General features: G+C 45.0%; 1 protein-coding gene across 5 annotated transcripts in view; it reads left to right on the plus strand.

Annotated features, from left to right (window-relative positions):
• PLEKHA6 (pleckstrin homology domain containing A6) overlaps window positions 1–27,003 on the plus strand; it is a 1,624,617-nt gene that overhangs the window by 764,277 nt on the left and 833,337 nt on the right. For all 5 annotated transcript variants that reach the window (XM_073615840.1, XM_073615839.1, XM_073615838.1 and 2 more), the window contains 2 exons: window positions 1,269–1,337; window positions 1,447–1,527. In XM_073615840.1, coding sequence (XP_073471941.1) covers window positions 1,269–1,337; window positions 1,447–1,527 — 150 coding nt within the window. The remainder of the gene's footprint in view (window positions 1–1,268; window positions 1,338–1,446; window positions 1,528–27,003) is intronic.

The following is a 27,003-nucleotide window of genomic DNA, read 5'->3' on the forward strand; positions in this document are numbered from 1 at the left end:
TTTTTTGTACTACTAATACTCTACACACTTTTTTAACTACCATATATTTAAGTCCACCCTAGGAGAGTTATTGTTCTTTTGTTCTCAATACTGGATGTGGCACTGATTGGCATAGTATTACCTTTCTTTCTCTATGTCCATGAACACAATAATTTCCTTACACTCTATATAATTTTGATCTGGTGTTTGCTTAAGGAAATCTATTGTCACAGCATACACTTTAGTTTTATATCCATTGATCAACTTGAGTACAACCAGCATGTTGGATTTTCAGCATGCGATTATTGCCAGTAGCTATAGCCCCTAGCAATAATCATGTTCTTCTGGCAGGGACCGCTACCCTGCCGGTAGAACACAATAGCTCCATGGGAGGGATTCCCCCTTCAACATTGACTGTGTTTATGGGGGGGTGTAACTTTTTTTCATTTCTGCAACCCATGGTTGCAGGTAAGAAAATCACATCATCTATGGCCTGCCTAAGTCTCCCGTTACCTAATACACCTACACTTATCCTCTCTTTCCAGCATACTCTGCTTTTCCCAGTGTTCCATAGTCAGCTGTTGCTCCTTTCTCCCATTCACTACCTGCAATAAACACATCTCACTCTATCTCCTGCATACTCCTCGTTCTCAACTCAGTTACTGTTCTGCTTTCTTTATCTCCCTTCTATGTAGCCATATTAAGCTGACATTGGGGTTGATTTACTAAAGGCAAATAGACTGTGCACTTTGCAAGTGCATTTGCTCCAGAGCTTCACTTTGCAAAGAGTACCCGATCACATGCAAGGAAAATTAAAAAAACAGCATTTTTGCAGCACATGATTGGATGATGAAAGTCAGCAGCGCTTCTGCTTATTTACCAAGCTTTGGAGCAACTGCTTTTGGAGAGTGCAACTGCACTTTGTAAAATGCACAGTCTATTTTCCTTTAGTAAATTAACCCCATTGTGTCTCTTCATTCTTCGCTCATAGTTAATGATTGCTTTGTGTTCTCTCTTCTTTATTCCCCCTCACACACCTGACCAAATATTATGTCCATACTACTGTGTTGAATTGCACAGAGATAAAAAAAAACATCCATCTCAAAATGAACCTTTTCATGGAGAGATCTTTTGCTGGTTATCTGTAAAAAATGGTTTTAAACCTGGCTAATTTCTGTTTGGGTCACCCAGTTCCTAAAGTGCTTGTCATTTCTATGAATTTCTTGAGCAAAGTATACTGTTGTACATACTTTAAACTAAGTGTCATTAAATATATTTGTAATACTTAGGTATCACCATACTCAGATCCTTACAGAGAGGCATTACAGAGCTACGAGTTCAATGAACAAGATACTGATGTAAGTTGATCGTTTATGACCAGTCTCATCCAATGGAATGTTGATATAGAAGCATCTTAATAAAAAGACAACTGATGGCTTCACTAACATTATGCTCTCCTTGTGGCAGAAACTCCTGGGCAGGTTATGTGAACAACACAAAGTAGTGAGGGAGCAAGACCGTCTGGTGCAGCAGCTGAGAGCTGAAAAGGTAAGTCAAATTAAAAAGCCATGAACTAAATAAGAAATATGAAAAAAGTTTGGAAATATATGTAATGGAACACCACAAGACTATAATCAACAGTTAACTGTTAATGTAGATTTCTGCATCTTTCAGTTTGTTCTTTCACTGGAATATTAGACTAGGCTGTTTGGTTTTCTAGGTACAGTATAGTATCATGAATTTTTATAATTTAAAATTAAAGTTTTTCACACCCTGGGAAAAAGTAGTCAAAATAAAATATACATCACATTCTCCCTTATCTCAGTTGTATAATTCTAAAAGATGCATTACCAGTAAAATAATGGTAATCAAGTGAACTGGTAAAGACCACCTTTACTGTATCAATTATAGATCAGTATGGACTTGCCGAAACCATGCTGGGCATACACAGAAAATTTGTATTTAGCAAATTCCGCAACTTTCAAGCACCCTTATTGGCAGAAAAATAATTTCAGATCTAGGCACCCTACCAATTGAAATTTGTCTTGATTTAGCTAGTTGACAATGCTCGCAAATGCATCAGCAAACCTTATCCTGGTACGCAGGATCTAATTCCACATAAAGCTTAACTCTGCTCTTCACCAGAGCTGTGTACTATGCCTTTTTTTATACTTTTTTGAGATCTCCACAGGATAGTCAAATGCTTCCTTTTCACCTCTTCAGTTCTGGGTCATCTGCAGTGATGCAGAGAGCAGTGCTTGCATAATGTTGACAGTCTTGCTCACTGGATCATTGTATGTGAGGGTAGGGTGTCTTGGTGATGCCCGCCAATACACCCTGTACTCACAGGAGGTCCTCAGTTTTCCAAGTATAATAACTGGATATAATTTAATCTGGAAAAATTAGGACATCTAGTGGTGGAAAGGAATTCTTGCAAAAAACAGTACCAGATGGGAGGTGAGCATTATTCTTTTGTTAGTAAAAAAAGAAAAAAAAACTCCCCGAATGAGCCAAATCCTTATTCATTTGTGTTTTTCATGCTACCCCTCCCAGACACTGCAACTCACACTGGGAAGTTCTCGGCAGCAAAGGCAGTGCTGTGGAATCATTAATCAGTTGGCAGGGCTAGTGTGGCTAGTTACTGATTGACAACACATTTTTACACTGTAGGGCAAGAAGGCACTTGTAATTAGCAATAAAGGTCTGCACACCACTATTAACTAAACCATTCAGCAACCAACAATATATTATTCTTTAGGGTGCTTAAAGCGGAGTTCCACCCAAAAGTGGAACTTCCGCTTTAAGCACTCCTCGCCCCCTGACATGCGCAATTGGCATGTCATTTTTTTTGGGGGGGTATACCTTCCTGTTAGTGGGACTTCCTGTCCCACTTCCTCATTCCTCTTCTTGGCCACCTAGATGACTTCTCTCGCCCTAGGCGGCCCCTCCCTGCCAGCGATCTTCTGGGACATGTCACAGGTCCCAGAAGATTGCCTGGCCAATAGAAGAGCGCAGCGCGACTCACGCATGTGCAGTGCGCGCATTTCCGTAAAGCCGTAAGCTGTCATGTCCCGGGTGCCCACAGTTGCTATGACGGCGCCGTGGAGAGGAGGGGGAGAGGAGCAAGGCTCCAGGCGCCCGCAGGTGAGTGTCTGTTTATTAAAAGTCAGCAGCTACACTTTATGTAGCTGCTGACTTTTAATAAACTAAAAAACCCTCTCCACAGTGCATCAATCTGTTAGTACACAAATTTTGAATGTAAGCACATCACATAGCCAAACTACTTTAGAAATAAATTTGTATAAAGCATGTTCAGTAAAAGCCTGGTTTGAGAGTAACTTGGTTTGAGAGCGTTTTGCAAGACAAGGAACATGATGCTACTTGTATATCAAGCGATGTCTTCATATACAAGTAGCGTCATGTCACAACTGAGTATAAAAGAGAAGAGAGGGGTCTTTAAGTTTAGCAATATGGTTACATTTAATGAAGGTACAACATTTAGCAAGTCACATGGTTGATTAAAAAAGACACATCTAAGTACGCAGGCATCCTGGGTAAAGCTGCCCACATAGACCATCCTCCACACCACCATCAACGTCATCTCTTCCACGCTGCACTCCATGCCTCACTTACAAAACGCTCTACTACAGGGTAGTCTTCCTTGTCACGATTGCAGACTGACAGCGGTAAGAGCCGGTGGTGCAGAGGACGGTCTATGTGGACAGCTTTACCCCAGGTGCTTGCATACTTAGATGTGTCTCTTTTATTTGTCAACCATGTGAGTTGCTAAATGTTGTACCTTCATTAAATGTAACCATATTGCTACACTAATGCCGCGTACACACGAGCGGACTTTCTATCCTACTTGGTCCGGCACACTTTCCGACGGACTTTGTCCGCCAGGTGCGCCGGACTTTAAAACGAACGGACTTGCCCACACACGCCGGGATTTTCCGGCGGGCTAAGTCCGCCCGTCTTTCCGACGGACTTTCGCCGGAGTTCCGGCGGACTTTCAGAATGAACGGACTTGCCCACACACGGACAAGTCCGTTCATTTTGAACGTGACTCAGGTGCGACGGGACTAGAAAAGGATGTCAATCTTGCCGCTTTTATCGGCTAGATTGACACCTTGCGAGCCCCGTCGCGGGGCATACCAGGCCCTTAGGTCTGGTATGGATTATAAAGGGGAACCCCGCTACGCCGAAAAAACGGCGTGGGGCCCCCCCTAAAATCCATACCAGACCCCGATCCGAGCACGCAGCCTGGCCGGTCAGGAAAGGGGGTGGGGACGAGCGAGCGCCCCCCCCCCCCTGAACCGTACCAGGCCGCATGCCCTCAACATGGGGGGTGGGTGCTTTGGGGGAGGGGGTCGCCCTGCGCCCCCCCCCCCCAAAGCACCTTGTCCCCATGTTGATGAGGACAAGGGCCTCTTCCCGACAACCCTGGCCGTTGGTTGTCGGGGTCTGCGGGCGGGGGCTTATCGGAATCTGGGAGCCCCCTTTAATAAGGGGGCCCCCAGATCCCGGCCCCCCACCCTATGTAAATGAGTATGGGGTACATGGTACCCCTACCCATTTACCTAGGAAAAAAGTGTAAGTAATAAAACACACTACACAGGTTTTTAAAATATTTTATTAAACAGCTCCGGGGGGGGATCTTCCTCCGGCTTCGGGGGTCTTCTTCCGGCTTCGGGGGTCCCTCCGCTTCATCTTCTCCCGGCGTCCGGTTGGTTCTTCTCCGCTCTCCGGCCTCTTCTCCCGGTGTCGCAGGTCTTCGGCCGGCCCCTCCGCTCTCTTCATGTAGCTCTATTGCGAGCGGAGGTCCGGACTTCTGGGCTTCTTGGCTTCTTGGCTTCTTGGCTTCTTGGCTTGGCTTCTCTTCTCCCAGATGTTGACACGACGCTCTCTCCGGCTGGACTGGTTTCTGAGGGCTGCGTTGTGACTTATATAGGCGGAGACCCCGCCCCCATATGATGTCACAGTCCCTGGGCATGCTGGGACTGTGACGTTTTAGGGGGCGTGGTCGGGGGCGTGGTCGACCACGCCCCCTAAAACGTCACAGTCCCAGCATGCCCAGGGACTGTGACATCATATGGGGGCGGGGTCTCCGCCTATATAAGTCACAACGCAGCCCTCAGAGACCAGTCCAGCCGGAGAGAGCGTCGTGTCAACATCTGGGGGAAGAGAAGAGAAGCCAAGCCAAGCCAAGAAGCCAAGAAGCCAAGAAGTCCAGAAGTCCGGACCTCCGCTCGCAATAGAGCTACATGAAGAGAGCGGAGGGGCCGGCCGAAGACCTGCGACACCGGGAGAAGAGGCCGGAGAGCGGAGAAGAACCAACCGGACGCCGGGAGAAGATGAAGCGGAGGGACCCCCGAAGCCGGAAGAAGACCCCCGAAGCCGGAGGAAGATCCCCCCCCCGGAGCTGTTTAATAAAATATTTTAAAAACCTGTGTAGTGTGTTTTATTACTTACACTTTTTTCCTAGGTAAATGGGTAGGGGTACCATGTACCCCATACTCATTTACATAGGGTGGGGGGCCGGGATCTGGGGGCCCCCTTATTAAAGGGGGCTCCCAGATTCCGATAAGCCCCCGCCCGCAGACCCCGACAACCAACGGCCAGGGTTGTCGGGAAGAGGCCCTTGTCCTCATCAACATGGGGACAAGGTGCTTTGGGGGGGGGGGCGCAGGGCGCCCCCCTCCCCCAAAGCACCCACCCCCCATGTTGAGGGCATGCGGCCTGGTACGGTTCAGGAGGGGGGGGGGGGGCGCTCGCTCGTCCCCACCCCCTTTCCTGACCGGCCAGGCTGCGTGCTCGGATCGGGCTCTGGTATGGATTTTAGGGGGACCCCACGCCGTTTTTTCGGCGTAGCGGGGTTCCCCTTTATAATCCATACCAGACCTAAGGGCCTGGTATGCCCCGCGCTCGCCGCAATAGGAAGATTTGTTTTTCCTATTGCAGCGAGCGCGAGATGCAATACCATCCCCTCGTGTCGTATTTGGTCTGTCGGACCAGCCTACACACGAGCGGGCTTTCCGTCGGACCAGCACACACACGAGCGGACTTTCCGCCCGAAACTGAGTCCGACGGAAAGATTTCAAACATGTTTAAAATCTAGGTCCGGCGGGCTTTTGGGAAGAAGTCCGCCGGAAAAGTCCGCCGCCGCCCACACACGGGCGGATTGTCCGGCACACTCTGGTCCGCCGGACCAAGTATGCCGGAAAGTCCGACCGTGTGTACGCGGCATTAGAGGCTCCTCTCTTCTCTTTTATACACTGTAGCTCCTGCTGGATTTTACTTCTAATCCCCTTGTGGAAGCTGCCATTTGTGGATGGACATTTTATATCACATTGCTATAATCTTTTTATATGGACTATAAATTGAAAGATTTATGAATAAATGGTTGTGGAAGGAATCATTTGAGTTTCCTTATTTCTTATTGGTGAATTCACTTTGATATACAACTGCTTTGGATTACAAGCATGTTTCCGGAACAAATTATGCTTGCAATCCATGGTTTTACTGTACATACAATTATACAACAGGTACAGATAACCAAATTTGTCATCTAACATCAAGCATAATACAACAAAGCTATTCACTCCGCTGTTGAATTATAGCAAAAAACATGCATGCATATGGGTGCAATGAGCTACACTTAAAGTGTATAAGGGCTGGTTCACGCCACAAAAACGCACTCTAGATCCGTTTCGGATGCATTTTTGCATGCACGTTTCAGTGTGTTTTTGATGCATTTCCGGGTGCATTGCAGATGCTTTTTTTTTCCTTCTTTTTTCATGTTTTTTTTTTTTTTTTCACTGTACTAGGGTCCAGTGCATTTTTGATGTGTTCCAGTACATTTTTGATGCATTTTACCACGTTCCAGTACAGTCCGGTGCAGGAAAAATGCAGCATGTTTTACTTTTCTTTCTGGAACTGGAAAGCCCTGGAACTGACTGCACTGGTGAGAACTATACCATTGGAAATCACATAACCTACTTTCCATGCATTTCTTTTAATGCAGATAAAAATGCAGTGGACTGTTCACACCATATGCAGTCCAGTGTATTATTTTCTGCATAAAAAACACATCAAAAAGCGTTTTTTCCTGCCTTCCTTTTTTTTTCATTTAAAATTTTTATCAAGCGTTTGCTGCCCACATAACGTCAAATGACGTCACAGACTTTGAGTGGTGATATCTGAATGATGCCCGCAGCTACAGGCATCATTCAGATATCATCTTTTAGAGCCGGCAATTCCCTTCACCACCATAAGAATGATCATAGCGGCTGTTCAGCTGCTTGATCGTTCTTACAGGCAGCGGGAGGGGACACCCCCCCCCTCCCGCCGTCCTCCAGTGCTTCTCACGGCTCGACCATGCAAGCGGCAAACCGGAAAAGAAAGCAGCCCATGCCAGATGCTGACCATAGAATTTTCTGATGTGCCAGATGGTCCCCGGTGTCTCTATGATCGTTCGGAGGCCTGGCATGATGTTATGACATAACGCCCAACCTCTGCTTTTGAAAAAATGCCGCCGCCTCGGCTGGGAAACTGAGATCTTCTTTTTTTTATTTATTTTTTATTTCAGGCCTACAGATGAGATCTGGGGACTTATTGCTTATTGACTCCAGATTTCACTGTAAAGAGGACCTGTCAAGCACTATTCATATTACAAGGGATGTTTACATTCCTTGTACTAGGAGTAAAAGTGATTAAAAAAAAATGTAAAAAGAAAGGGTCAAAATAGAAAAATAAAAGTAAAATTAACAATAAAAAAATAAATAAATGAAAGCGCCCCTGTCCCCGCGAGCGAGCATGTGTTTAAAAAATTGGTGCGCAAATACCGTGCAAGATAAAAAGTTGCAATGACCACCATCTTATTCTCTAGGGTCTCTGCTAATAAAAATATATATTTGTGGGTTCTGTGTAATTTTCTAGCAAAAAAAATTATGATTTTTACATGTAGGAGAGAAATGTCAGAATTGGCCTGGGTGGCAAGTGGTTAAGGGGGTTTTCATGGTACAAAGTACAGATCTGCATGTCTATTAACTGAATGTGATGTACAGATTACAACAAGAAAGTAATAGAATGGTCAATATCAGTCAGGATGTGATGAGAGAATAGTTAGAAATCAAATAGCCAATATAGCACTATAAGTGATAGAGGGATTCACGGACGAGGGAGGGGTACATATTAGTACACATAGATGAGTAGGGTTTTGTAAGGATGATGTCTAATGCCAGAGCAGGTTTAGCCAGGGGATTATAGCCAGTTCCAGTTAATTGAAGGGGATACATCTTGAATCCTGAAGCCAGAGATGGAAATGAGGGGTATTCAGATGTGCCTTGGCAAAAAGTCCTTCCATCTTGCTGTGGTTGTTCTCCAAGACGTTGATAATGTCTTGGAGAAAGGGGGGGAGCGTGGAGTTCCATTTGCGTGCAGTGGAAAGTCTTGTTGCTATAAGAATATGTATGAGTATAGCATGTGTGGCGTGGGGCCATCTGTTAAGCCCTATATTGAAGAGAGCCATTTGGGGAGGTCAGGCAAAATTTGATGTTGGTTAGGTTATCGATTACCTAATCGATAACCTAACCAGCATCACATTTTTACTTTACTTGCATCCAGAGGGGTAGAATGACTGTGCGTTCTCACCAGATATTTATTGGAGTGCCCTGTGCGTTGCATAAGCGCCAACATTTGGATGATAAATTGTGGTGGATTTTGGCAAGTTTGTTGTGTGTGTAATACCATCCCAGGTATATTTTCATTGTGGATTTCCAGTGGGAAATAAAAAGTATGCTCCCAGTGTTCCATATTTGGAGTTTTTTCATCCGGCTTTAGGGTTGACCATAGATTTGTATATTAGAGGCATGCCCTTTAGTTTAGCGTTCTTGGGTAGTATTGGAGGAGATCTTGAGTGATGGGAGAAGAAGACCAGGAGATGGCAGCTAGGGTGTCCTGGATCCACAGGTAAATGTAGAAAACCTTGCTGGGGACTTGATAAGAGAACCCTTATGTGGTATATAGGTTTCCGATGTTGGCTATGCCTTTGCTGGTCCACGACGCAAGGGGTAGGTCTGGGGTGATAAGGCACATAGAGTGTAGAGGTAACTAAAGCAAGTGTAATAGAGACAGGAGAACACTTGAGAAAAGAAGGGATTGCTGCACACCCCGAGTATTAACGAAAAAAGGTGAATTGTCCCCCAAAAGGGGTTTTCTAGGCAGCAGGCAATGTGGGAATGATAACACCAGATTAAAATATGTAAACTTTATTGAAACGTAATTCCAAAAAATGGCAATAGAGTTAAAATATGAGCTGTGGTACAGGAGATATTGAAAACGCAAAAGTGTATGGAAAAACTATACACAGTGATACAAATATTCATGCGCTTGGATGTATCCTGATGCGTTTCAATCCCATCGGGTCTTCTTCAGAGTATATGTATACGCTGTAGGGGAAATTGCATGCATAAAAAATACATCAATATACACATAGATATATGTAATAGATATAAGGGTAAAAGATGCTTTATGACATAGTTACCAATCACATGTGTGTAGCCGTTTCTCCTGAACCTGAAGTTCTCTAAGACTCCCATCACCCGGCTCCGGCTGGGATCCCCCCGCCCAGCCAACACCCCAGCGGGGAAAGCCAAGCACAACTGCGTGCCTTGCTGTGAGTTATAATTGTTTAATTCCCTAGGGTCGGCGAGGGGCGCGTGGGCAAGCAAGCAGCACCTGCAATCTGAGCATCGAGCAACAGCACTGTTAGTGCTTGTAAAGAGATACAAATAAAATCAAAAATATGTGCATAACTAAGTGATAAGTAAGGGGATTAGTAATTGTAATTTTAATTTGATTTATGCTATTGTATCTAATTATTGCGGCCAGCGACATAAAAGTATGTACTTAGTAATGATAATAAATATAATAATACTAATAAAAAAAATACTGGGGATAATCAGGTTAGTATGTGTCCTAAAGATATATGTGTATGTCAACAGACATGATGATAAAACTCATTGGATGAATAAGAACATGATAAAATATGAATAATAACTAAAGCAAGTGCAAAGTGAACCAAACAATGGAAAGTGTCTAGTGCAAACATGTTATCTCTCAAATATACATAATCCACCTGAAAAATCAAATGGATAAATGTGTAACAATTGAAAAAGAGGGGCTATTAAAATGTGCAAAACCTCAATAAGAGCAACATGCAGAGGAAAGAAATATATGAAAACATGCAATGAAAAATACATAAAAAGGAAAAGTTCGTATAGTGATCCAAAGGAGGAAGAATGAAATCCCAGTGCCGGCAGAAATGGTCACTTGAAGTAAGGAGAAATCCACCACTGTTTAGGTGAAGGCTTACCGGAACGTGGGCTCAGCAAGGCATATGCCCAATGAGCCAAACGAGCTGAAGGTGTACCCACACCAATGGAGGGAAACTTTCACGCCACTCTGCGTTGTTTATGGTGAAAGGTGATCCTTCAGGTCTCGTAACGATCTTTCTCCTTTCGATCTATATGAACTTTTCCTTTTTTATGTATTTTTCATTGCATGTTTTCATATTTTTTCTTTCCTCTGCACGTTGCTCTTATTGAAGTTTTGGACATTTTAATAGCCCCGCTTTTTCAATTGTTACACATTTATCCATTTGATTTTTCAGGTGGATTATGTATTTTCTTTGTGAGATAATATGTTTGCACTAGACACTTTCCATCGTTTGATTCACTTTGAACTTTTTACTGCTGATTTAGCAGTTCAAACGTTTTTATTTGCTATTTGATACACTTGTGCCAAAAAGTTTTGCTTGTTAGTACCGTGTTCATTTCATCGGTACATTTTATTCACTGGCACTGTACTTATTTTTACCATTTATTACACATTCCTGGATTTGAGTTCTGAGGGAAGATTTATGCCTAACATGGAGGACTTATGCCCCGTACACACGGTCGGATTTTCCGATGGAAAATGCCCGATCGGGGCGTGTTGTCGGAAATTCCGACCGTGTGTGGGCTCCATCGGACATTTTCCATCGGCTTTTCCGACACACAAAGTTTGAGAGCAGGATATAAAATTTTCCGACAACAAAATCCGTTGTCGGAAATTCCGATCGTGTGTACACAAATCCGACAGACAAAGTGCCACGCATGCTCAGAATAAATAAAGAGATGAAAGCTATTGGCCACTGCCCCGTTTTTATAGTCCCGACGTACGTGTTTTACGTCACCGCGTTCAGAACGATCGGATTTTCCAACAACTTTGTGTGACCGTGTGTATGCAAGACAAGTTTGAGCCAACATCCGTCGGAAAAAATCCTAGGATTTTGTTGTCGGAATGTCCGAACAAAGTCCGACCGTGTGTACGGGGCATTACAGTGATTTAATTTGTAGAGGGAAGCTTTGCTAAAGTCATTTATCATGCGTAATAGGTAGGGAATTGAGTGGAGTGGATCAGTGAGAGCTAAGATGATATCGTCTGTGTAGAGGCCTATTTTATGAGTGGTGTTTCCCAAGTCCAGATATAGAGGGGTGAGACTTGATAGCTGCAGCCAGGGTGTCAAGTCTGTAGTGTGAGGCCGGGTTGCTGAGAGGGCACCCCTTGTGGCTGAGTGCAGTGCGTCCCTGGATTTGGGTACAGGGAATGCGATGCACAGAGGTGCACGGGTTGCCAGGGATACTGCAAGCTGGCTGGTTGGCTGTAAGTAGCTAGAGTGCGTTGTGGCAGCCGTGCGGAGAGAAGTCTTGAACGGTAACAGCAGGGTAAACCAGGAACAGGGTCCGCAGCCAGGCCAGGGGTCAGATACCAAAAGACAGTCTGAGAGAGGTACAGGAACAAGCCGGGTCATACACAGAGGGCAGAAGATCGGAGAGTAGTCAGCCAAGCCGGGGTCAGAGCGAGGAGATAAACAGGAACACAGGTCAAGCCGAGCAGAGATCAAGCAGGTGTCTTCAGAGTATACAAGGCACAGGAACACAGGAGCTGTTTGCTAATCCAGCAAATTGCAAGTGTCAGCGGCAGGTTTAAATAGGCCGGGGGGGTGTTCCCACAAGATCAGGGCGTGCTCACTAGACTCGCCTGCCACCATGACGTTTACTGGCGGAATTGCCCACAACACAGCCATTTCCCTGACAGTGCCCCCCCCAAGGGGCAACCTCCGGATGCCCAACCGGGCCCATCTTTCGGGGTAATGAACTCGGAATCTCTGCAAAAATCTAGGAGCATGTATATTGGCTGCAGGTTCCCAAGAACTTTCTTCTGCTGGGTAAACCTTCCATTTTATAAGAAAATGAATGATCCTACCTCTCCGGCGGCAGTCCAGGATGGCCTCAACTTCATACTCTGTTTCATCTCCCACAGAAACTGGAGGCGGAGGATCTTCTTTCCTTCCTGAAAAAGGACTAGAGATAACAGCTTTAAGTAAGAAGACATGAAACACAGGGTGCACTTTATAAGAACTCGGGAGTGACAGTTCAAAAGCTACTGGATTAATCTCCCGTCTAATCTTGAATGGGCCAATAAATCTTGGTCCCAACTTCTGGGAGGGACAAGGAAGTTTAAGATTTGCCGAGGAGAGTCAAACCTCATCTCCAACCTTAAAGCTAGGGCTCTCCCCCCTCTTTTTGTCATATTGTTCCTTGTAGTCCTCTTGGGCCTTTTGCATGGTTAACCGGAGAGTTTGAAAGTTAGTCTGAATGGATTTTATCCTGTGTTGAACTGCTGGAACTGAGGTCTCTGGAATGACAGGTAGAAATGAAGGATGGAACCCATAGTTGGCCCAAAATGGTGATTGATCGGTGGTTGAGTGTACTGAGTATGCGAACTCCGCACAGGGGAGTAACAAGGACCAGTCATCCTGGGAAGTGGAGCAAAAACAGCGTAAATATTGTTCTAAGGTCTGATTAGTCCTTTCAGTCTGACCGTTGCTCTGGGGGTGATAGGCAAACTTCAATAGACAAAACTTTGCAGAGCTCTTTCCAAAATCGGGAAGTAAATTGGACCCCTCTATCTGACACAATGCTGTCAGGAAGGCCGTGAAGTCTGACTGTCTCTCTTATGAAGGCCTTTGCTGTGTCTGCAGAGGAAGGAGTACCTATCATAGGCACGAAGTGTGACATCTTGGACAGACGGTCTACAACAACTAGAATCGTTGTGAATCTTTCAGAGGGTGGCAGCTCTACTATGAAGTCCATAGATATATTCCTCCATGGTTCTGGTACCGGCAAAGGACGTAGCAGACCCCAAGACTTAATGTTGGACCCCTTGTTTCGCTGGCAGGTAGTGCAGGAGTTTACATACTTTTTGCAATCAGTTTTCAAGGTAGGCCACCAAAAGGATCGCTGAATAAGATCCATAGTTTTCCGTACACCGAAGTGGCCAGCAAGTTGATGATCATGTAAAGTTTGTAAGACCTGGATTTTGGCTTGTTGTGGGACAAAGATCTTCTCCTGATACCAGAGATACCCCCCTGGCTTCTTAAACAGGAAGTCTCTGGTTCCTGGCATTGGAGGGAGGCCTGTTTAAGAGAAGAGCTTAGATCAGGTTGAATCTTGGGTTATGGGCGAGATGATGGAAGAAAAGTTTCTTATAAACCTTCTAAAGAAGTTTGCAAACCCTACAAACCTTTGTAAACCCTTCTTGTCTGACGGAGTTGGCCAGTCTAGGATTGCCTGCACTTTCTGTGGATCCATAGCTACACTACCAGTAGAGGTGATGAGCCCTAGCCCTTCTTGTCTGACGGAGTTGGCCAGTCTAGGATTGCCTGCACTTTCTGTGGATCCATAGCTACACCACCAGTAGAGATGATGAGCCCTAGGAATTGTATGGACTTCTTTTCAAATTCACACTTTTCTGCTTTTGCGTAAAGTCCGTGTTTTCTTAGTGTGAGTAAAAATGTCTTTACGTGAGTCCGATGGAGCTCCAAGGTGGTTGAAAAGATAAGGATGTCATCCAGATAGATGATGACGAAGTAGTCAAGATATTCCCGGAAGATGTTGTTTACGAAGTGCTGGAAAGTAGCCGGGGCACTACAGAGCCCTCACGGATGTGAACGAGGTTGTAGGCACCTCGGAGGTCGAGTTTGGTGAACACTTGGTCTGAACGAAGTCTCTGGAAGAGTTCAGGGACCAGTGGGAGTGGATATCGGTTCTTTATGGTGATTTTATTTAATTCCCTATAGTCCATACATGGTCTTAGAGTCTTATCTTTTTTTTCGACAAAGAAAATGCCACCACCGGCAGGAGAAGAAGGACAGATGAAGCCCTTTGCCAAATTTTCATCTATGTACTGTCGTAGTGTCCCCAATTCCACTTCAGAGAGGGGGAATATACGTCCAAATGGAACTTCGGCCCCTGGAAGCAGCTTGATAGGACAATCATATGGCCGATGTGGTGGTAGAACATCGGCCTTTCTCTTATCAAAAACATCCAGGAATTCATGGTACGCCCGGGGTACATCCTGATTAGTGGAGGATACCGACTGGACTGTCAGACAACTGGTGGTATCTCTGGATGCAGGGATGAGGCAATGTTGTTGGCAATAGGGGGAAGTGAACAGGACTTCCTTCTTGATCCAATCGATCTGGGGGTTATGGGCTTGGAGCCAAGGGATACCCAAGATAATTGGAGACATAGGCAGAGATTGGCTAGGATACGACAATGTCTTTCATCGGGAGTTAGTGCGGAACGTAACAGGCCAATCTGCTTGGGAACTGAACCAAAGCTGGGTGTACTGGCGGGTCTGCAGGTTCGTGATTGTTCGGACTGTCTCTCCCGCAAACGTCGATCCAGTTGGATGGATAATTGATAACAAAAGCTTGCCACCACTCTCATTTATAGCTGGCTATCGCAGTAAGCAGCATTGGGAGGCTAAAAAAGGTACCAACAAGTTTCTGGATAATTGGATGAGACCCTCAAGTGTAGTGGGAATCTCGATCCTGGCCAACTCGTCCTTGAGGGATTCGGAGAGTCCTAGGCGGAACTGGTGTAGTAAAGCTGCCTCATTCCAGGCTGTGTCTGCGGACCACCGCTGGAAGTCCAGGGTATAGTCCTCTACTGGTCGCCTACCCTGCTGCAGAGAGTGCAGAGCGGCTTCAGCGGTGGCAGTACGCTGGGGATCCTCGTAAAGTTGTGCCATAGCTGCCAGGAATGTGTCCACCGTGCAAATGACTGGACCCTTTTGTTCCCATAAGTTATGGGCCCAGGCCTGAGGTTCATCGGACAGCAAAGAGATGAGGAACCCGACTTTAACAGTCTCTAAAGCAAAAGTCCGGGGTTGCAGGGCTAGGTACAATAGGCAGGCAGTCTTGAAGGATCTGAACTTTTTCCGGTCTCCGGAGAATCGCTCCGGAATGTGAACTCGGGGTTCTGGAGGCAGGAACATCATCAAGGGAGCCGCAGAGGATTGTTCGTGAGCAGATGACTCTGGCAAGTGTTGCAACTTATCCGTTAGTTGCAGATAACCTTCCTGTAATTTCTGAACTGCTTGGGTCAGAGTGGTGGCTTGTTGGCACAAAGTCTCTAATGGGGACGCACCTCTACCGGCCTCAGTCATGGCTGGATTATACTGTCAAGTCTGTAGTGTGAGGCCGGGTTTCTGAGAGGGCGCCCCTTGCGGCTGAGTGCAGTGCGTCCCTGGATTTGTGTACAGGGAGTGTGATGCACAGAGGTGCACGGGTTGCCGGGGATACTGCAAACTGGCTAGTTGGCTGTAAGTAGCTAGAGTGCGTTGTGGCAGCCGTGTAGAGAGAAGTCTTGAACGGTAACAGCAGGGTAAACCAGGAACAGGGTCCGCAGCCAGGCCAGGGGTCAGATACCAAAAGACAGTCCGAGAGAGGTACAGGAACAAGCCGGGTCATACACAGAGGGCAGAAGATCGGAGAGTAGTCAGCCAAGCCGGGGTCAGAGCGAGGAGATAAACAGTAACACAGGTCAAGTCGAGCAGAGATCAAGCAGGGGTCTTCAGAGTATACAAGGCACAGGAACACAGGAGCTGTTTGCTAATCCAGCAAACTGCAAGTGTCAGTGGCAGGTTTAAATAGGCCGGGGGGGTGTTCCCACAAGATCAGGGTGTGCTCACTAGACTCGCCCGCCACCAAGACGGTTACTGGGGGAATAGCCCACAAGACGGCCATTTCCCTGACACAGGGGTTCGATTGCCATATGAGTGGTGACAGGGGACAGCCTTGCCACGTCCTGTTAGTAACTGAGAAGTGAGATGAAAGGTAGTCCGAGGTCCATAATTTGGCACTAGGTTTAGAGTACAGCCCCATGATGGCCTTTAGGATGTTGTCAGAAAGACCAACATTCTTGGAACTGCTTACAGGAAGCACCACTGGACTCTATCGAACGTCTTCTCTGCATCTAGAGAGATCAACAGAGAAGGTGTTTGACGATGTTCAGCCCACTGGATTAGGTTAAGGAAGTGACGGGTGCCAACAGACGTTTGCCTATGTGGGATGAATCCCACCTGATCATTGTGTATGAGGTTTGGAAGATAAATCGATAAGCACAAGGCAAGGAGTTTAGCGTAGACCTTGATATCTGGGTTGAGCAAAGATATGGGCCTATAATTGGCCGGGTTGTCTGAAGCTTTGTTTGGTTTAGGAACAGTTACTACTAGGGCTTCAAGAGATTCTTTAGGTATGTTGCCAGTGGCTAGAAAGTTACTAAGGGAGTCACAAAGATAAGGCGCTAGGAGTTCTCAGAATTCGAACCCGTCGGAGCCAGGAGCTTTATTAAGGGAAGGTTGCCGATAAGTTTATTTATTTTGTGGGCTTTGAAGGGTTGTGAGAGAATAGCTATTTGATCAGGTGTCAGTGCCTTGAGTTGGATAGATGACAGGAAGGAGCGAATTGTTTGGTCAGAGGGTTGATTGTCGGCTGCATAGATGTGACGGAAGCAATTGGCTATATCAAGGGGATTGGTCAGCCAGTTGCCCTTAGAGTCTGTCTTGAAAAAAATTTTGGTTTGGGAGAGCCTTCATTTGTACTGGCTAGATATCAGCTTACCAGACCTGTTACCCTGTGAATACCAGTTCATTTTTAAGCGCGGGATGGGAACAGAGTTCTTGTCTGACATGTCTTTGTTCTGTAGTCTGTGGGGTGGTTGACAGTTTATTATTGAATTTGTGTGTGGATATGGCCAAGCAGGTGTGTGGTTTCCTCCATGCTGTGTTTCTTCACCTGGGCACTGAGTTTCAGGAACAAGCATTGGTACCACTGATTTATGAATGTTTCAGAGTGTGGAAAGCTTAGAAACCATAGCTTGGGTGAGTGAGGAGGGAGGTTTTCATCCTCCAAGTGGTGTGAGATTTAGTGGATGCAGAGAGCGTTAAGCCAATATTGATAGGAGTGTGGTCCGACCATGTTATAAATACTATAGAGGATGAGAAGGCTTTTTGGAGCAATGTGGAAGCACCATACATCATATACGTTTTATATAAGGAGCATGGAGGATAGGGCTGTAGAGCATTTCCTAGAGTAATTTGAGGAGTCTAGAGATGGGTCTACAATGTCATTAACCACTTCCCGACCGGCGCACGCCGATGTACGTCGGCAGAATGGCACGGCTGGGCAAATGGGCGTACAGGTACGTCCCTTTGAATTTGCCGCCGTGCCATCGCGTGCGTGCCGGCCGGGAGCTCCGTAAGGCGGGTCGCGGGTCCCGCGGACTCGATCGCCGCGGGGATACCCGCGGGGATACCCGCGATCGCCTCACGGAGAGGATGAATGTTTACATCAGCATCTCCCCGTTCTGCCTAGTGACAGTGTCACTGATCTCGGCTCCCTGTAATCGGATTAAAAATCGATTAAAAATGTGTCAAAAATGTCTGATGTGTCCGCCATAATTTTGCAGTCACAATAAAAATCGCTGATCGCCGCCATTACTAGTAAAAAAAAATTATTAATAAAAATGCCATAAAACTATCCCCTATTTTGTAAGCGCTATAACTTTTGCGCAAACCAATCAATAAACGCTTATTGCGATTTTTTTTTTTTACCAAAAATATGTAGAAGAATACGGATCGGTCTAAACTGAGGAAAAATAAAGGGTTTTTTTTTATATATTTTTGGGGGATATTTATTATAGCAAAATGTAAAAAATAATGTTTTTTCAAAATTGTCGCTCTTATTTTGTTTATAGCGCAAAAAATAAAAATCGCAGAGGTGATCAAATACCACTAAAAGAAAGCTCTATTTGTGGGAAAAAAAGGATGTCAATTTTGTTTGGGAGCAACGTTGCACGACCGCGCAATTGTCAGTTAAAGCGACGCAGTACCGAATCGCAAAAAGTGCTCTGGTCAGGAAGGGGGTAAAATCTCCTGGGGCTGAATCGGTTAAAATCCCCACAGATCAGAATTCGGCCCCAGGGGTAGGGCTGCAACTTTCGGAGGACAGATTTGTAAAAAGACAATCGAAGACTGTCAGGGGCATATATGTTTTCTATTATCAGGGGGTGGTTATTAAAGGAAGCAGAGAGGATAATGAATCTTCCAGAAGGATCTTGGATTACATGGTCTAGTTGGAAAGCCACAGAGGCATGTACAGCTATCATGACTTTAGATTTGCGAAAAAACAGTGAGGAGCGTGTGTGAGCAGCGGGGAGGATTTCGTTTGAGCAAAGTCTCTTGTCTGTAGAGAACATCTGCATGTTGGGAGAGGGCCCCTTTCTATTGTAGGGAGCGTTTGAAGGGGTGATTAAGGCCCTTAGAATTAATCGATGTTGTGTTTAAGGTCATGGCCGGAAGATACGTATGGATACTAGCATGGGTGAAAGAGAGACCCCCTCTTCCATGTCAGTGTGGTCGATCAGAGAGGAAGCGTAGAGACAGTACAAACAATATTACATAAAGCAAATAACAATACTGTTGTGATAATAGTAATGAATAGTAAAGATAATAGTTGGTAAATAATCTGATAAACTGGAAGTGATGAGGTGGGGGTGTGCACAGCACACTAGTAAACCTGACCGTTCGACTTAACAGACTCAAGGATACCTCTTATTTTTCTGTTATTCCGCCTGGAATGGTCCGCAAGGTTGGCTTTTTTAAGTTGTAGCTGGCGGATAATGTTGGCGTGATCATCTTGTTTGTCCACCACTGCATTGTGTGCTTTAGCCACCACACTCATTTGGTTCTCTAAGGATTCAGTGCATTCCTCAATAGCTTCTAGCCCTTCCTGTAGAGGGGTAATGGAAGCTTTAAGATCTTTTTGTAGGTCAGAATGGAGTGTGAGCAGCATGGATGTGATAAAGCTCTCTAATGCAGGATTATCAGAGGCAGGGAGAGGTGCAAGTGACAGGCATGTCTGACTGGGTTTTGTTGACCGCTTCCCCCCAGTCATGCCTCTTAAGGAACGGAGGCTTGTCCGGGGAGTAGGCAGGTGAGAGAGCCGCTCGCTTACCTCTCTCAGCAGGGGAGGATGTGTCAGGATTTGGAAGATTTGATTCCTTCATATCAGATGTGGGGTCCAGATCCGAGGCTGCTTTTACAGATGGGGATGTGAGCTGTGGAGACGACGGCTGCTCTCCCTCCCGGGGCCATCTTGGCTGCGCCGGCTTCATGAAGTAATCCTGGAGCCGCCTTGATGACTGAGGTTTCGGCTTCTGCCGGAACGTAACCTGCGGGTGTCCCGGTAATCAATTCTCCCTGATGGAGGTAAGGAGAGCAGGGTGCCGATGCTTAGCATTACTGTGAAGCCCAGGTGAGAGCGCAGCTGTGCGGTTAAGCGTCCATTTCAGTCAGCAGCCAGACCACACACCCCTTTTTCCTGCATTCAAAAACACATCGGGCCCCAGAACAGTGAAAAAACAGGAAGAAGAAAAAAAAAGGATATGGAATGCATCCGGAAACACATCAAAATGCACCAAAAATGCACTGGAACGCATTAAAAATGCACATGCAGAAATGCATCCGGAACAGATCTGGAGTGTGTTTTTGGCATGTGAACCAGCCCTAAGAGCTGACGTTCAGAAATACATACAGGAATTCAGTACCCACATAGAGTAATGAAAAGGAAAGCTGTGCCAGACCCTGTTGAAAAGAGAGAGGAAGAGAAAAAAACAAAGTTTTGGGGATGTAAAAAAACCCATTGTAAAGAACCTCTCAAAGAGGCACAACCTACAAAAGGATGACAACACTGTACTAAGTAAATAAAAGAGCGAATATTGAGAAGAAACAGATCAAGATCTGTCCCTCAAAAATGATTGGGATTTTTAAGGATGCATATTTCTGTCATGAGGTAAGCACAACCACAAGGAATAATTCAAAAAATATAGAATTTATTACAAAATGTACAGTATAAAACAGTCTTAGGCTCGATTCACACCTATGCATGTTGCTTTTGAGCATTTTTGGAGGGTTTTTTTTCATGCTTGCCACGTTTTTGAGCAGCGTTTTTGCCGCGATTTGCGTTTTTTTTTTTTACAGTTTTTTAAATTAAAAAAAAAAAAACGTCAAAAACGCATCAAAAACGCTGCAAAAACGTGCACTTGCGTTTTTGATGCTTGTCTATTGAATTCTATTACATGCAAAATGCTGCAGTTTGCATGAAAAAAAGTCCCTGACCCTTTCCAAAAATGCAGAGAAACAAAAAGGCATTGATGTGAACATGTTCCATAGGAACCCATGTTAAAAAATTCCCGTGCATTTATGCAAAATGCATCAAAAAACGCGCTAGTGTGAATGGAGCCTTAGTCATGAACCAAATGACCAAGATAATACTCATCTTTAAAGAGCTTGAACAGATGCTTGTGTGTATTGGGTTTCACAGTCTACTGCTTCTTGGGGGCTGTTCCCCTTGCATCTGCATAGTCCAAGTTACAGAAAAATGACATTGGTATCAAAACGTATACACAATAACTTTTCAGAGGTACAATAAAATTATTACGGTGCTTACCCAAATATCCTGACATTAATAACATCACAACATCGAAGAGAAAGGACGGACACCATGCAGTAACAAACAGGTGATGTCAGAGTCACCTATATTATCTTGTGGATGTCGAACCATATGTATAGGTAAAAAGACCGTATCATAGATCATCTAGGAATGCAAAGATATATATATATATATATATTAAGATGCAAAAGCATCACACGTTCACATATATATACAGTGGCTTGCGAAAGTATTCGGCCCCCTTGAACTTTTCAACCTTTTGCCACATTTCAGGCTTCAAACATAAAGATATAAAATTTTTATTTTTTGTGAAGAATCACCAACAAGTGGGACACAATTGTGAAGTGGAACGAAATCTTTTGGATTTTTGAAACTTTTTTAACTAATAAAAAAATGAAAAGTGGTGCGTGCAAAATTATTCGGCCCCCTTGCGTTAATACTTTGTAGAGCCACCTTTTGCTGCGATTACAGCTGCAAAGTCGCTTGGGGTATGTCTCTATCAGTTTTGCACATCGAGAGACTGAAATTTTTGCCCATTCTTCCTTGCAAAACAGCTCGAGCTCAGTGAGGTTGGATGGAGAACGTTTGTGAACAGCAGTTTTCAGCTCTTTCCACAGATTCTCGACTGGATTCAGGTCTGGACTTTGACTTGGCCATTCTAACACCTGGATACGTTTATTTGTGAACCATTCCTTTGTAGATTTTGCTGTATGTTTGGGATCATTGTCTTGTTGGAAGATAAATCTCCGTCCCAGTTCCAGGTCTTTTGCAGACTCCAACAGGTTTTCATCCAGAATGGTCCTGTATTTGGCTGCATCCATCTTCCCCTCAATTTTAACCATCTTCCCTGTCCCTGCTGAAGAAAAGCAGGCCCAAACCATGATGCTGCCACCACCATGTTTGACAGTGGGGATGGTGTGTTGAGTGTGATGAGCTGTGTTGCTTTTACGCCAAACATATCGTTTTGCATTGTGGCCAAAAAGTTCGATTTTGGTTTCACCGGACCAGAGCACCTTCTTCCACATGTTTGGTGTGTCTCCCAGGTGGCTTGTGGCAAACTTTAGACGAGACTTTTTATGGATATCTTTGAGAAATGGCTTTCTTCTTGCCACTCTTCCATAAAGGCCAGATTTGTGCAGTGTACGACTGATTGTTGTCCCATGGACAGACTCTCCCACCTCAGCTGTAGTTCTCTGCAGTTCATCCAGAGTGATTATGGGCCTCTTGGCTGCATCTCTGATCAGTCTTCTCCTTGTCTGAGCTGAAAGTTTAGAGGGACAGCCAGGTCTTGGTAGATTTGCAGTGGTCTGATACTCCTTCCATTTCAAAATAATCGCTTGCACAGTGCTCCTTGGGATGTTTAAAGCTTGGGAAATCTTTTTGTATCCAAATCCGGCTTTAACCACTTGACGACCACCTCACGCCGATGTACGTCGGCAAGGTGGCACGGACAGGCAAAATCACGTACATATACGTGATTTGCCTTCCGCGGGTGGGGGGTCCGATCGGACCCCCCCCGGTGCCCGAGGCGGTCGTCTTTTGTCCCCCGGCGATCGGAGGTGAGGGGGAGGCCATCCGTTCGTGGCCCCCCCCTCGCGATCGCCGTCGGCCAATGGGAACATTCCTTTGCTGCTGTATGCTAAACAGCAGCAAAGGAAATGATGTCATCTCTCCTCGGCTCGGTAATTTCCGTTCCGGCCCGAGGAGAGAAGACAGGTATGTGAGTGCACAAACACTACACACACAGTAGAACATGCCAGGCACACAAAACACCCCGATCCCCCCCCCCCGATCCCCCCCCAATCACCCCCCAATCACCCCCCCCCGTCACAAACTGACACCAGCAGTTTTTATTTATTTTTTTTTTTTTCTGATTACTGCATTGGTGTCAGTTTGTGACAGTTACAGTGTTGGGACAGTGAGTATTAGCCCCCTGTAGGTCTAAGATACCCCCCTAACCCCCCCTAATAAAGTTTTAACCCCTTGATCACCCCCTGTCACCAGTGTCGCTAAGCGATCATTTTTCTGATCGCTGTATTAGTGTCGCTGGTGACGATAGTTAGGGACCTAAATATTTAGGTTCGCCATCAGCGTTTTATAGCGTCAGGGACCCCCATATACTACCGAATAAATGTTTTAACCCCTTGATGGCCCCCTAGTTAACCCTTTCACCACTGATCACCGTATAACTGTTACGGGTGACGCTGGTTAGTTTGTTTATTTTTTATAGTGTCAGGGCACCCGCCGTTTATTACCGAATAAAGGTTTAGCCCCCTGATCGCCCAGCGGTGATATGCGTCGCCCCAGGCAGCGTCAGATTAGCGCCAGTACCGCTAACACCCACGCACGCAGCATACGCCTCCCTTAGTGGTATAGTATCTGTACGGATCAATATCTGGTCCGATCAGATCTATACTAGCGTCCCCAGCAGTTTAGGGTTCCCAAAAACGCATTGTTAGCGGGATCAGCCCAGATACCTGCTAGCACCTGCATTTTGCCCCTCCGCCCGGCCCAGCCCACCCAAGTGCAGTATCGATCGATCACTGTCGCTTACAAAACACTTAACGCATAACTGCAGCGTTCGCAGAGTCAGGCCTGATCCCTGCGATCGCTAACAGTTTTTTTGGTAGCGTTTTGGTGAACTGGCAAGCACCAGTGGCCTAGTACACCCCCGGTCGTAGTCAAACCAGCACTGCAGTAACACTTGGTGACGTGGCGAGTCCCATAAGTGCAGTTCAGGCTGGTGAGGTGGCAAGCACAAGTAGTGTCCCGCTGCCACCAAAAAGACAAACACAGGCCCGTCGTCCCCATAATGCCCTTCCTGCTGCATTCGCCAATCCTAATTGGGAACCCACCACTTCTGCAGCGCCCGTACTTCCCCCATTCACATCCCCAACCAAATGCAGTCGGCTGCATGAGAAAAAAAAAAAAAAAGCACCCCTGTCGCCCCCTGCTCTCGCGCTAAGGCGAACGCAAGCGGCGGTCTGTCGTCAAACGTAAACAGCAATTGCACCATGCATGTGAGGTATCGCCGCGAAGGTCAGATCGAGGGCAGTAATTTTTGCAGTAGACCTCCTCTGTAAGTCTAAAGTGGTAACCTGTAAAGGCTTTTAAAGGCTTTTAAAAATGTATTTATTTTGTTGCCACTGCACGTTTGTGCGCAATTTTAAAGCATGTCATGTTTGGTATCCATGTACTCGGCCTAAGATCATCTTTTTTATTTCATCAAACATTTGGGCAATATAGTGTGTTTTAGTGCATTAAAATTTAAAAAAGTGTGTTTTTTCCCCAAAAAATGCGTTTGAAAAATCGCTGCGCAAATACTGTGTGAAAAAAAAAATGAAACACCCACCATTTTAATCTGTAGGGCATTTGCTTTAAAAAAATATATAATGTTTGGGGGTTCAAAGTAATTTTTTTGCAAAAAAAAATAACTTTTTCATGTAAACAATGAGTGTCAGAAAGGGCTTTGTCTTCAAGTGGTTAGAAGAGTGAGTGATGTGTGACATAAGCTTCTAAATGTTGTGCATAAAATGCCAGGACAGTTCAAAACCCCCCCAAATGACCCCATTTTGGAAAGTAGACACCCCAAGCTATTTGCTGAGAGGCATGTCGAGTCCATGGAATATTTTATATTGCGACACAAGTTGCGGGAAAGAGACAAATTTTTTTTTTTTTTTTTTTGCACAAAGTTGTCACTAAATGATATATTGCTCAAACATGCCATGGGAATATGTGAAATTACACCCCAAAATACATTCTGCTGCTTCTCCTGAGTACGGGGATACCACATGTGTGAGACTTTTTGGGAGCCTAGCCGCGTACGGGACCCCGAAAATCAAGCACCGCCTTCAGGCTTTCTAAGGGCGTGAATTTTTGATTTCACTCTTCACTGCCTATCACAGTTTCGGAGGCCATGAAAAGCCCAGGTGGCACAAAACCCCCCCAAATGACCCCATTTTGGAAAGTAGACACCCAAAGCTATTTGCTGAGAGGTAGAGTGAGTATTTTGCAGACCTCACTTTTTGTCACAAAGTTTTGAAAATTGAAAAAAGAAAAAAAAAATGTTTTTTCTTGTCTTTCTTCATTTTCAAAAACAAATGAGAGCTGCAAAATACTCACCATGCCTCTCAGCAAATAGCTTGGGGTGTCTACTTTCCAAAATGGGGTCATTTGGGGGGGTTTTGTGCCACCTGGGCATTCCATGGCCTCCGAAACTGTGATAGGCAGTGAAGAGTGAAATCAAAAATTTTCACCCTTAGAAATCCTGAAGGCGGTGATTGGATTTTGGGGCCCCGTACGCGGCTAGGCTCCCAAAAAGTCCCACACACGTGGTATCCCCATACTCAGGAGAAGCAGCTAAATGTATTTTGGGGTGCAATTCCACATATGCCCATGGCCTGTGTGAGCAATATATCATTTAGTGACAACTTTTTGTAAATATTTTTTTTTTTTTGTCATTATTCAATCACTTGGGACAAAAAAAATAAATATTCAATGGGTTCAACATGCCTCTCAGCACTGAAAGTAAAGGGGCCGAATAATTTTGTACGCACCACTTTTCAGTTTTTTAATTGCTAAAAAAGTTTAAAATATCCAATAGATTTCATTCCACTTCACAATTGTGTCCCACTTGTTGGTGATTCTTCACAAAAAATTTAAATTTTTATATCTTTATGTTTGAAGCCTGAAATGTGGCAAAAGGTTGAAAAGTTCAAGGGGGCCAAATACTTTCGCAAGCCACTGTACATACATGTCCCGTGAATGGAGAGTTGACTCAAATTAACATCCTCACTAGCTCATGATGTATGAATAAAGTGAGAGAAATATACCTCATCACTTAAATGGACCATATATAAGAGCATAGCAATATTATCAAAGAGGCAAGGAACGGAAAAAGAGGAGGGGGGGGAGGGGGAGGGAAAGCGAAGGGAAAAGGAAGGGAGGGGGGAGGGGAAGGGGGGAGAGAGAAAGGGAAAGGAGGGGGGAATAGAGAGAGGATGGGTATATCGGGGGAAGATCGCTGATCAAACAGCTAATCACCCCTTAAGCCCATCGGCTGGCTATAAATAAATGCGATTGCGAACAGTTGTCAGCAATCAAGGTAAAAGCATGAGAAAACTAAGCCAGTTATTATAATCCCACCCTCCAAGCTCTACTAAGCATACTTCCTAAAACGCCAACTCCTACACTCAAAGGGAACATATAAGCATAAAGAAAGATACAATCAATGTACCAGGGTAAAAAGGAGAACCGAAAAAACTATATGTTGTAATATGTTCACCGATTTATGTGGGACATTGTTGTGTGTATGTACACATGCAGTCAATGTTGACAAGGCCAGAATTCAATGGACAATGGTTGATTTGTCCAACTGAATTTTAACATAGCAAGGGGACAGCTGAAGACTCTTTGATGTGTTAATCTTATGCAAGTCTATTTGAACATCTCAAAGGGTATTCAGGTGGTATCTGTTAATCTAATCTAATTACACATATCTAAGGGACTTGTTGATGTTGATATGCGGGAGTGCAAATTGGGGCGGTTTATGACTACAGCTGTTCACGGCTGGGAGTTGTTGTCTATCTGAAAGACTAAAGTATATAAAAGACCTGAATGGAGACGGCCAATCAAATTGCTCAGCCATTCAATATTTAGTGAATATAACATGGCATTCAGTCTATAGTTTTTGAGTGAGGCTTGTCTGTGTATGGCTGGGAACACACAGGCCTAGGAATATGGGTCTCTGAATTATATCTACTCTGTCGAATTTTTTTGTCATCTGTGGACTTTGGACTTTGTTCTGTGTTGGAAGTCAATAAAGTGCATCTCTCTGGAAGAATTGGGTTGCTGCGAAAGAGTACTTACTAATTAATTATCATACCCACTCTACATCATATCACCCAGTATATATTAATATACCCGATCACTACATTGGTGCCATTCAAGCGACCAGAAGAGCATTTTCGGACTTAGTAACAGAAGTCGGTGGTGACAACAATCCTGTGAGGTGGACAGAAGTCTGATGAAGAACCAAGAGCTGTGCTGTGACTCTAATGTCTGGTTGTGACATAAGAGAGTCTGATCTACAAATTTAAACAAGTTGGGAACCCCAGAAT

Source organism: Aquarana catesbeiana, linkage group LG02 (genome assembly GCF_042186555.1).
Source record: "Aquarana catesbeiana isolate 2022-GZ linkage group LG02, ASM4218655v1, whole genome shotgun sequence".
NCBI classification, from domain to species: domain Eukaryota; kingdom Metazoa; phylum Chordata; class Amphibia; order Anura; family Ranidae; genus Aquarana; species Aquarana catesbeiana.